This window comes from Dipodomys ordii, unplaced genomic scaffold, assembly GCF_000151885.1.
Source record: "Dipodomys ordii isolate 6190 unplaced genomic scaffold, Dord_2.0 Scaffold33, whole genome shotgun sequence".
Classification (NCBI taxonomy): domain Eukaryota; kingdom Metazoa; phylum Chordata; class Mammalia; order Rodentia; family Heteromyidae; genus Dipodomys; species Dipodomys ordii.
In genome coordinates, this window is record NW_012267249.1 from 6,719,528 (window position 1) to 6,731,286 (window position 11,759).

The 11,759-nt window shown below is 47.1% G+C and overlaps 2 protein-coding genes across 2 annotated transcripts in view; one reads left to right on the forward strand and one right to left on the reverse strand.

The window, feature by feature from the left end:
• The window catches only part of Mmachc (methylmalonic aciduria (cobalamin deficiency) cblC type, with homocystinuria), a 13,372-nt gene extending 8,614 nt beyond the window's left edge, over nt 1-4,758 (forward strand). The window contains exons 2-4 of the mRNA XM_013016792.1: nt 2,156-2,371; nt 3,450-3,602; nt 4,039-4,758. Coding sequence (XP_012872246.1) covers nt 2,156-2,371; nt 3,450-3,602; nt 4,039-4,452 — 783 coding nt within the window. The 3' untranslated portion in view covers nt 4,453-4,758. The remainder of the gene's footprint in view (nt 1-2,155; nt 2,372-3,449; nt 3,603-4,038) is intronic.
• A 996-nt stretch (nt 4,759-5,754) lies between these two features.
• Prdx1 (peroxiredoxin 1) overlaps nt 5,755-11,759 on the reverse strand; it is an 18,467-nt gene continuing 12,462 nt past the window's right edge. The window contains exon 6 of the mRNA XM_013016885.1: nt 5,755-6,081. Within this exon, the coding sequence (XP_012872339.1) occupies nt 5,996-6,081 (86 nt within the window). The 3' untranslated portion in view covers nt 5,755-5,995. The remainder of the gene's footprint in view (nt 6,082-11,759) is intronic.

Genomic DNA, 11,759 nt, shown 5'->3' on the forward strand with positions numbered 1-11,759 from the left:
GCTAGCCTTGAGCTGAAGAGCTGAGGGACAGTGCCCAGGCCCAGAGTTCAGGCCCACGACCGGACCCAAAAAAAAAAAAACAAGAAAATTGGAAGTGATGCTGTGGCTCAAGTGGTAGAGCGCTAGCCTTGAACTGAAGAGCGCAGACAGTGCCCAAGCCCAGAGTTTAAGCCCCATGACCAAAAAAAAAAAAAAAGTTGGGAGGTAGATTCTTGTGTATTTTTTGGTTATATAGGGGATTGAACGCAGGACCTCACACTTGGAAGGAGGAACTCTACCACTTGAGTACTCACAACCTAGGCGTTTTTGTTTGTTTGTTTGTTTTTTGGTCCAGTTGTGCGGCCTGAACTCTGGGCCTGGGCACTGTCCCTCAGCTCTTCAGCTCAAGGCTAGCATCTACCACTTGAGCCACAGTGCCACTTCCGGCTTTTTTTTTCTGTTTATGTGGTGCTGAGGAATCGAACCCAGGGCCTCATGTATGCAAGGCAAGCGCTCTACCACAGCCAACTTCCCAGCCCCAACCTAGGCGTTTTTCACTCAAGGCTAGCACTCTACCACTTTGAGCCATACTTTCCTGACTGGGCTGGCTTCAAACTGTGGTCCTCAGATCTGATTAGCTAGGATTACAGGTATGAGCCACTGGCGCCTGGCTCAGCCTTGTTTTTTTTCTTTTTCTTTTTTGCCAGTCTTGAGGCAGGCTTGAACTAAGCTGGGCTTCTTTTGTTTAATGCTAGCACTTTACCACTTGAGCCACAGCACCACTTCCAGCTTTTTCTGTTTATGTAGTACTGAAGAATTGAACCCAGCTCTTCATGCATACTAGGCAAGCACTCTACCACTAAGCAACATTCCCAGCTGTCTTCTATTTTTGTTGTTGGTGGTGGTGGTGGTGGTGGTGGTGGGGCCTGAAATCTGGGCCTGGGCACTGTTGTTCAAGGCAAGTTCTCTACCACTTGAGCCACAGAGCCACTTCCCGCTTTTTCTGCTTATGTGGTACTGAGGAATCAAACCCAGGGCCTCATGCATGGGAGGCAAACACTCTACCACTGAGCCACCTTCCCAGCCCCTGCCTTTTTTTTTCTTTTTGTTTGGTCGGTTGTAGGGCCTGAACTCTGGGCCTGGGCGCTGTCCCTCAGCTCTTTAGCTCAAGGCGAGCACTCCACCACTTGAGCCACAGGGCCACTTCCGGCTTTTTCTGTTTATGTGGTGCTGAGGAATTGAACCCAGGGCCTCGTGCATGCAAAGCAAGCACTCTACCACTGAGCCACCTTCCCAGACCCACCTTCTGTTTTCTTACCAACTTTCTAGACATATTTTCTTTTTTTTTCTTTTTGGGTCTGGTCGTAAGGCTTGAACTCTGGGCCTGGGCGCTGTCCCTCAGCTCTTCAGCTCAAGGCTAGCGCTCTACCGCTTGAGCCACAGCTCCACTTCTGGCTTTTTGCTTATGTGGTGCTGAGGAATCGAACCCAGGGCCTCTGGCTTGCAAGGCAAGCACTCTACCACTGAGCCACCTTCCCAGCCCTCTAGACATATTTTCTTTCTTTTTTTTTTTTGTCGGTCATGGGGCTTGAACTCTGGGCCTGGGCGCTGTCCCTCAGCTCTTCAGCTCAAGGCGAGCGCTCTGCCACTTGAGCTACAGCGCCACTTCCGGTTTTCTGGTGGTTTATTGGAGATAGGAGTCTCACGGTCTCTTCTGCCCGGGCTGGCTTTGAACCGGGATCCTCAGATCTCAGCCTCCTGAGTAGCTAGGATTACAGGCATGAGCCACCAGCGCCCGGCTCTAGACATATTTTCTAAGAAAGCCTTTTTTAATTTCAGAGGACCTTTGCCTGCCCCTATTATAGCATTAATAATTGAACAATTTTTATATTTATTCTTGGTTGGTCATGAACTCTGTTTGCTTTCTGATAGTACTAGATTCAATTCAGGACCTTGGGCTTGCTCTACAGTCAGTCACTCTACTACTTGAGCCATGCCTCTAGCACTCTGTCAGAATATTCTAAGTCCCTGTCAAATTCAGATGAGTTGCCCATAGGTTATACAGCATCAGTGAAAATTCATTGAATGAGTGAGATGGAAATTTCAACCAAATAGATGAGATCTTCAATTCCTTGCTAAGGTATGGGCTAAGTTCTAAGCTGGTTTGTCTATCTAGCCTGAGCTTTCTCTGTTCCAGGTGGCATGGTACAATGAGCTCCTGCCTCCAGCCTTCCACCTGCCCCTTCCAGGACCTACCCTGGCCTTCCTTGTACTCAGCACACCTGCCATGTTTGACCAAGCCCTCAAGCCCTTCCTGGAGAGCCACTACCTCCAACCACTAACTGACCCAGTGGATCAGTGTGTGGGCTACCACTTGAGGCGTGTTATAGAGGTGAGCAAGGCTCAACTTCCCCTCATCTCCCATATATCTGATTCACTCTCCAAGCTCAATGCAGTATCTAGACTTAGGGCTAAGAGCCATTTCACAAGTGAAATAATACCATAAAACCAGTCTGTGGTTTTCTACTTAATCTGCTTTCTCACTCCCATGTCCTACTACCCTCTTTTAGCAGACCTCCAGCCTGAAATATATAAATATCAGGCCAGTCTTGGCCTCAAAGTGGAATAGAGGCCAACATATTCTATGAATTGCTTATGCTTACCTTCGTTTGCCTTAGAATTGTAAGGCATATACACATATAATTAAGACATATATACATACATGTGTAATCACACACATACACACACACACTGGGATTCTGATGGGCAAGGCTGAATCACTAAGATCTTACACACACACACACTGGGATTCTGATGGGCAAGGCTGGCTGAATCACTAAGATCTTACACACACACACACACACACACACACTGGGATTCTGATGGGCAAGGCTGAATCAGTAAGATCTTACACACACACACACACACACTGGGATTCTGATTGGCAAGGCTGAATCACTAAGATCTTATACACACACACACACTGGGATTCTGATGGGCAAGGCTGGCTGAATCACTAAGATCTTACACACACACACACACACTGGGATTCTCATGGGCAAGGCTGAATCAGAGTAAGATCTTACACACACACATACACACTGGGATTCTGATGGGCAAGGCTGAATCACCCCTCATGATGGAGGTTACTGAGTAAGATCTTACTATCAGAGTAAGATCTTACACACACACACTGGGATTCTGATGGGCAAGGCTGAATCACCCCTCATAATGGAGGTTATTCTGATGGGCAAGGCTGAATCACCCCTCATGATGGAGTTTACTGAGTAAGATCTTACTAGCCTTCAAATAGACCCTCCTGCAAAGAACTGTCTCTTTTCATTTCTGAGCCTCCCTGATTTTCCTTTTAACACAGGGCTTCTCAGAACAGGACCATGTTAATAAGCAAATGAAGGCTCCAGTAGGGACAGTAACTCCCCTCATGCTACCAGTGTCTTATTCTATTCCAGAGGTTTCCAGAGCTGCAGATGGAAGTCATTGCAGACTATGAGGTACACCCCAACCGGCGTCCTAAGATTCTGGCCCAGACAGCAGCCCATGTGGCAGGGGCTGCTTACTACTACCAACGAAGAGATGTGGAAGATGACCCTTGGGGAACTCAGGTCAGAGACAGGCATGAATAAGTAGGGACTGAGAAAAAATAACGAAGGACCCTCAAGATATTCCTTAGTAGTCCCATTCTTCCTTTGATGAAGTTGATATATAACCCTATCCAAGGGGCCAGCTCCTTCACATGTTTCCTACTTTTTAGTAGACTACCACTGAGCCACACAGCCCCCACATGCTTTCTCATTTACCTGGGGACACGTCCATGCATAAGACCTGAGGTGACAGAATTGCCCTAAGCTAAATTTAAATGAGCCCTTCCTCACATTCTGGTAAGCATATGAAAAGGTGGTACAGAAGAAACATGTTCATTTTGTGTGGAACCAGTGTACATTAAGCATGTAGTAGATGAACAAGGATAGCTTGCAGTGATGGTAGACTTGTGATAGTACCAAGGTCACCTTTATGACCTTGCTTTTCTTTATTCACCAGCACATAGCAGGTGTGTGCATCCATCCCCGATTTGGGGGCTGGTTTGCCATCCGAGGCGTGGTGTTGCTGCCAGGGATTACAGTGCCAGATCTGCCACACAGAAAGCCACCTGACTGTGTACCTGCAAGAGCTGACCGCATAACCCTGCTTGAAGGCTTCAATTTCCACTGGCGGGACTGGACTTACAGGGATGCTGTGACCCCTCAGGAACGTTATTCAGAAGAACAGAAGGCCTACTTTTCTACCCCACCTGCTGAAAGGTTGGCCCTGTTAGGCTTGGCTCAGCCCTCGGAGGAACCTAACACTACATTGCCTGAGTGTCCCTTTCCTATGCTCACCAAGCCTCAGATTCCCAGCAAAGCAAGCAGCTGGCTCAGCCCCAGTGTCTCACCAACTGTGTCCCCTGTTCCTTGATATCATTCTTCTCTATGGGATCCCTAATTTATGGTGGTACTTGCTAGGGCTTAACTGGCTTTGGTGAGCTAGATTTTATTGTAGGGACAGTATAGCTGCTTTTTGATAGTAGGCTCAACTTAAAAGGCTGTGTTGGTCAAGATAAATCCAATACAACAGACCCAGAAATCCCCACTTGGCTTTGGAATTCAAGATTAGTCACTGTTAGCATTCCTATTAAGTGCTCCAAGGTACTACATGTTACAGGGCCTTAGGGGCAACCACCCCTTAAGTAGTGACTAATAAATGTGAAGCACTTTGAATGTGCTTGGTCTTGTTGCTTCATTACTGAAGGCCCTAGGAATCCAATGTGACTGCTCATAGTTCTAGTCTGAATTACAAGAGTGGCTGACATGTGTTAAAAGGCACCTTTGATAGAGATACATAAATCTGCCTCGTGAACCCAGAAGAAACCGCACTTCACCCTGCTGAAAATTCCAAAACAGTATGAATGACCAAATAAGCCCTATCTTCTAATGGATAGAATGCAAGAAAGGTGAGAAGTGAATAGCACTGCACTTGTATTATAAACCCTACCCAAAGTCACTATACCTGTTTGTTTTCTGTTCCAAAGAGACAAAACCTTCAATTATTGTCTTTTTCAAAGCGAGTACTGCTAGTGACACAAGCTGGCCCCAAATGTGCAATGTTACCTCTACCTATGGAATGTTAGGATTATAGGTATACAATGCCACTCCTGTTTGTTCCAATTTTGTTCTTTTACATAACAGATATTTATCCTAAGGGACTAAGCTCCTGGCCCTTAAGTAGCCCTCCCATGACTGTAAACATGGATGTCTACTTATGTCACATGGGACTGTAACTTACAACCCACCCACTCATCCAAATTGCAGTGTCCTTGTCAACACCATAATAGGCTTTTCTTTTCTTTTTTTTGGGGGGGGGTGGTCCTGGACTCTGGGCCTGGGCGCTGTCACTCAGCTCTTCAGCTCAATGCAAGCACTCTACCACTTGAGCCACAGTGCCACTTCTGGCTTTTTCTGCTTATGTGGTGCTGAGGAATTGAACCCAGGGCCTCAGGCATGCAAGGCAAGCATTCTACCACTGAACCACCTTCCCAGCCCCCATAATAGGCTTTTCTATCTACACATACCGACTGACATAAGACACTTTGGTTTAAATTCCTGTTTCTATACTACCCCCCAATGTAACTTATTGAGGCAATTTTTCCCTTGAGGAGGAAAGAAAATAATACAGCTCTCTTAATGTTCAAAGGTTAATAGACCCTAAAATGAAGAATCATCAAGCTCTCAGTTCAAGTTTAATAGACACTACCGAAGATTAATGGAGATTGACGCCCCACTGCTAGTACATCATACACATCATATGATCTGCTCCACAATACAATTAAGGCTCACCTCCCAACCCTTGTAGGGAAGGCATATATGGAACACATCTCATCTTGTATTTTAAACATGAAAAAAGTACAAAAGAGACTGTTATTATGGCTGACTACTACAGCCCAGCACAAATGGTCCAGTGTTCACTTCTGCTTAGAGAAATATTCTTTGCTCTTCTGAACATCAGGCTTGATGGTATCACCGCCAGGTTTCCAGCCAGCTGGGCACACTGCAAGAGAATGGTACCACTAATTATCACCTGCTCAGTGTGTGCCAACTTCCTCTCATATACACAAGGGCTACCTTAAAAACAAATCTGAAGGCTGGGAAGGTGGCTCAGTGGTAGAGTGCTTGCCTTGCATGCATGAGGCCCTGGGTTCAATTCCTAAGCACCACATAAGCAAAAAGAAAAAAAGTCTGAAGTGGCATTGTGGCTCAAGTGGTAGAGCGCTAGCCTTGAGCTGAAGAGCTGAGGGACAGTGCCCAGGCCCAGAGTTTCAGGTCCCACAGCCTCCCCCCCGCCCCCCAAAAAAATCTGAAGCCAAGTGCCAGTGGCTCACACCTGTAATCCTAGCTACTCAGGAGGCTGAGATCTGAGGATCTTGGTTCAAAGCCAGCCCAGGCAGGAAAGTCCATGAAACTCTTATCTCCAATAAACCACTAGAAAACCGGAAGTGGCCCTGTGGCTGAAGCAGTAGAGCGCTGGCCTTGAGCTGAAGAGCGCAAGGACAGCACTCAAGCCCAGAGTTCAAGCCCCACAACCGATCAAAAACAAAAACGGGCTGGGAAGGTGGCTCAGTGGTAGAGCACTTGCCTTGCATGCATGAGGCCCTGGGTTCCATTCCTCAGCACCACATAAGCAAAAAAAGCCAGAAGTGGGGCTGAAGCTCAAGTGGTAGAGCGCTGGGGGACAGTACCCAGGCCCAGAGTTCAGGCCCCATGACCGGACCCAAAAAAAAAAAAACAAGAAAATTGGAAGTGGCGCTGTGGCTCAAGTGGTAGAGCGCTAGCCTTGAGCTGAAGAGCTGAGGGATAGTGCCCAGGCCCAGAGTTCAGGCCCCACGACCCGACCCCAAAAAAAAAAAAAAAAGAAGGTGAAGTCTTTGGTTGGGATAGTACAATATCCTGGGTTTCATCCCCAGTATCAAAAAAGAAAAGGAAGCCAGGTGCTTGTAACTCACACTTATAATCCTAGTGACTCAAGAGGCTGAGATCTAAGGATTATGGTTTGAATCTGGCCCAGTCAGGAAAGTATGTGAGACTCATATCCAATTAAGCACAAAAAAAATTAAGCACACACACACACACACACACAAAACCTAGAGCTGTGGCTCCAGTGATAGGGTGTTAGCCTTAAGCAAAAAAACTCAGAAACAGTACCACCCAGGCCCTGAGTTCAAGCTCCAGAATGAACACACACAAAAAAAGGAAGGAGAGAGAGAGGTAAGGGAAGGAAAGGGAAGGGAAGGGAAGGGAAGACCAAAAACAAAAAACAAAACACACACACATAAGCAAACCAACCCAAGGAGGTTAAATCTTGCCTCTCACTCACTCAGTCTGCAGCTCCTCTTGAAAGCTATTAGTAGTACTGTGCTTTCCTGTTCTTGGTCTTGTTTTCATTTGAGCATGGGCTAACTCCAGCACCTGGCTCCTAAGGCCCTGAAGTTCCCTTTTCAGCTCCAGGCCTTGTTCCAGAAAAAGGGCTTGCCCTTCTGGGGCCTCCTGCAGCAATTTTAGTGATGCTGTTGTGGAACAAGTTGAAGGTCTTAACCTTACTGAGAGCTTCACACATAAACCTCAACACTACTTGCACACATAACAGGTAGGCAGCAAAATTGTGTACCAACATATAGAACTGTGCAAGGGGATAGAGGTGTAGAGCACTTGCTTAGTATAAATAAGGTTTTGGGTTCATCCATCACCAAAATACAAACATCTTTGTATATAAATTAAGGTTTTGGTCTGATACCTTCCAGGGCACTGATCTTGCACATCAGCAGCTCTCGTTCTTCCAGCAGGCCCTGCACAGTGTGCTGTAGTGTCTCAGTCACCTACTCAAGCATTAAAAAAAAAAAACAGCAATTATGTAAGAGGCTTTCCCAACTCCTAGTATTTTCATCTCATGCAAACCTAGGCTATCAAGGCTCACCTGAGCCTGAGACTGAATCTGCGACTTGAGAACAGTAATTTCATCCCAGAGAGAAGAGGAACTATAGGCTTCAGTCCATCTCTGTCTCTCTGGGGTGGTGGAAGTCTTTAAAGCCCAAGGCTGTTGTACTTGGGCTCCCGCCTTGAAAGGCAAGTGGTGAGAGGAAATACAGGTTCCCGCCAGGTTGTCTGCTGAAGGTATAAGGAAGGAACAAGCAAGGCAGAATCTATCTAAGTGGGGAACAGAGTTATGGAAAGGAAATAATGGGTACTGGGAAAGAATAGTAGATAGTACAGACACTGTAAGAAAGCAGGTCTTGAAAACAAAAATTGGGAGTAGAAAGGGGCAATATTTACCTGTAGTGGAGACTCCAAAGGAATACAGCCTCTGCTACAAAGGAAACTTCCTCAGGCCAATAAGATCTTAATGTTCCTTAATTCACCCCACCATCAAAAAAAAGCCGTGGGGATGTGGGCACCTCCTTACCTTAATCCGGGCCATACTTCCATCAGTTGCATTTAGAAGTGTGTCAATTTGCTCATACCAGTTCATATCATAGCCTGTGGCAGGGGTCTGGCTCCCTGATAGCTCGTGCTCTTGTTCTCCCTGATGGGGATATCGGAAGTGCAGCCCAGGAAAGACCATGACATTAGATGGACAAAGGAGAATAGGGATACAATACTAGGGAAAAGGACGCAATATATCACCAAACTATGATTCTGGCACTAGGCAAAAGAGGTGATGTCTTAGGGAGCTTGGTTGGGGGGATGGGGAGGTGGCGGGAGGAGCACAATAGTCTGATAAAGCAGTTATCAAATGAGAGTGAAAGATGTCAAATCTTGGTCGATACCCCTCCAAATCTAGGACGCTGGCACCAACACACCAAACCTGTGTCACCGACCACTGCCGCCGCTAGGTTCAAACCCTCCAGTAGGTGGAGAAAATACTTTAGGCAACACCGCGGCGCCACCCGGGAAATAAAGTCCGTAGAGGCGGCGGAGCTGTTTCCTTGGAAACGACCCGTGCGTACACTCCCCGCCCTCCGTGAAGCTTGTCGGGATACCGAGTCTCTCGAGGCTCTGGAGTTGTGGGCTCCAGGACGAGCGGACTACGTATCCCAAGATGCATCGCTCAGGTCCAACTCTGTCTCGTTCTGGTCCTAGTGGCTTCTGGGAAATGGAGTCTAAGCTGACTTAAAAAGTAACGGCTGTGTTACCTTTGAGACTCCATTCCCCAGCAAGCTCAGTGTGCAGCGTGCGCTATGGAGCCGCGTGTCGCAGAGCTGAAGCAGAAGATCGAGGACATATTGTGTCCTTTTGGCTTCGAGATTTACCCCTTCCAGGTTGGTTTATCCCTCCTGCGGGCCAAGGGTGAGCTAAATGACTGGCCTGGGTGCAGCTGGCATGAGGCCCCCCGAATCCTTCCGATCCTCCCCCAAGCTCCTGCGGCCCGGTGGCCATCTAACGACCGGGACGGGAGTGTTCGCTGGGGCTTGGATTAAAAAGGAGAGAAGCGGTCACATTTTGTCCTTTTACCTTCATATGATGTCAAATTAACGAGTGGGAGACAACATATGATCTCATAGCTTTTATAGTTTTCTCATCTCTATAGTTTACAAGAAGAAAGGTATTCCAGGGGCTAGAAATCACCTTACTTCCTAAAGACGTTAGGAGAGAGCAAGGCACAGGAAGTTTGCGCGGGTATGATTGTCAGTTGAGAGAAGGGCATTCCTCCTGTGCAAGAGACAATTGCTGGTTTGTTCCAGCTACCAACAAACAGAGGGATAATTCATAATGCTGCTGACCACCAGTACAGGATTGGATGTAGAAATTCTGTGCACCCGCCTGGCACCGAAGTCTCTACAGGCCCCTTTCCCACTGCAAGCAAGCATCCCCTTTAAAAAAAAAAAAAAAAACCCTAGGGATGGAAGTCTGCCTCAAGTACTAGGAAGCATGGGGCCCCGAATTTAAAACCCAGTATGGGTATGTGTGTGTGTGGAGAACACGTCAGTGCCAGATGCACTTAGAATCCAGTACACTCAAACCACAATGTTAAATCAACTTGAGTCTTTGCCTGATGCTAAAAAAAAGAAAGTTTATTTTCCACTCTTTTTTTTTTTTTTTTTGGTCGGTCGTGGGGCTTGAACTCTGGGCCTGGGAGCTGTCCCTCAGCTCTTCAGCTCAAGGCAGGCGCTCTACCACTTGAGCTACAGTGCCACTTCCGGTTTTCTGGTGGTTTATTGGAGATAGGAGTCTCACGGTCTTTCCTGCCCGGGCTGGCTTTGAACCGGGATCCTAAGATCTCAGCCTCCTGAGTAGCTAGGATTACAGGCGTGAGCCACCAGCGCCCGGCTATTTTCCACTCGTTTACCCTGAGAAATCTAACGTAGTGGCTCAGGTCTATCTCTTGAACCTCCCAAATCCATTTGTTTCCAAACCATCAATCTATGCTCTTTGGATTACTGTAAAAATCTTGTCTTGCCTCCAATCCATTCTCCATATGGAAACTAGATTTAGATAATAGTTGTTTTTTTTTAATTTCCCCTGTACACGGAGATTGAACCCAGGTCCTAGCACATGCTAAGCAAGTACTCATCCATTTGTGCTACTGCCTCAGTCTTTTTATCTTTTGTTTTCAAAACAGTGTCTGCTACCTTTGCCCAGACTGTCCACAAACTTGTTACCCTATCTCCATCTCCTGAGAAGATGGGATTATAGGAATATACTGCCTTGCCCAGTTTGTTCTTGCTTTTCTTCCTTCCTTTGTTCCTTTCTCTTTCTTATTGTCAACTAGTTGAACAAAATTGACTCTATAACTCAGGTTATGAGTACAAGCTTCTCGGTCAGTGTTGCTCCTTCTCAGCTTACTTCCTTTTTCTTTTTTTCCAGTCCAGGGGTTTGAACTCAGGGCCTGGGCTCTGTGTCTGAGCCTCTGTGCTCAGAGCTAGCGCTCTACCACTTGAGCCACAGCAACACTTCTGGCTTTTTCTGTTTATGTGGTACTGAGAAATGGAAACCCAGGGCTTCTTGAATGCTAGGGAAACCCTCTACCACTAAGCCATATTCCCAGCCCTCGATTTACTTCTTGTGATTTGTTTTGTTTTTGGTGTCAGTCCTGGGGCCAGTCCTCAAGATTCTGGGAGCAGTCCCTGAGCTTTTTTTTTGGGGGGGGGGGGTCCGGTCATGGGGCATGAACTCTGGGCCTGGGCACTGTCCCTCAGCTCTTCAGCTCAAGGCTAGCACTCTACCACTTGAGCCATAGCGCCACTTCCGGCTTTTTTCTTTTTTGCTTAGGTAGTGCTGAGGAATCGAACCCAGGGGCTCAGGCATGCAAGGCAAGCGCTCTACCACTGAGCCACCTTCCTAGCCCCTCCATGAGCTTTTGTGCTCAAGGCTACTACTACTTTACCACTTGATCCATAGCTCTACTTCCGGCTTTTTGATTATTAGAGTTAAAATTGTCTTGGCGATGATGGGTCACACCTAAAATCCTAGCTTCTCAGGAGGCTGAGATCTGAGAATTGCCATTCAAAGCCAGCCCGGCAGGAAAGCCCGCGAAACTCTTATATCCAATAAACCCCCAGAAAACTGGAAGTGGCACTGTGGCTCAAGTGGTAGAGCTTTAGCCTTCAGCTGAAGAGCTGAGGGACAGCACCCAGGCCCAGAGTTCAAGCCCCATGACCGATACACACACACACACACACACAAAGTGTCATGGACAGCACCCAGGCCCAGAGTTCAAGCCCCATGACCGATACA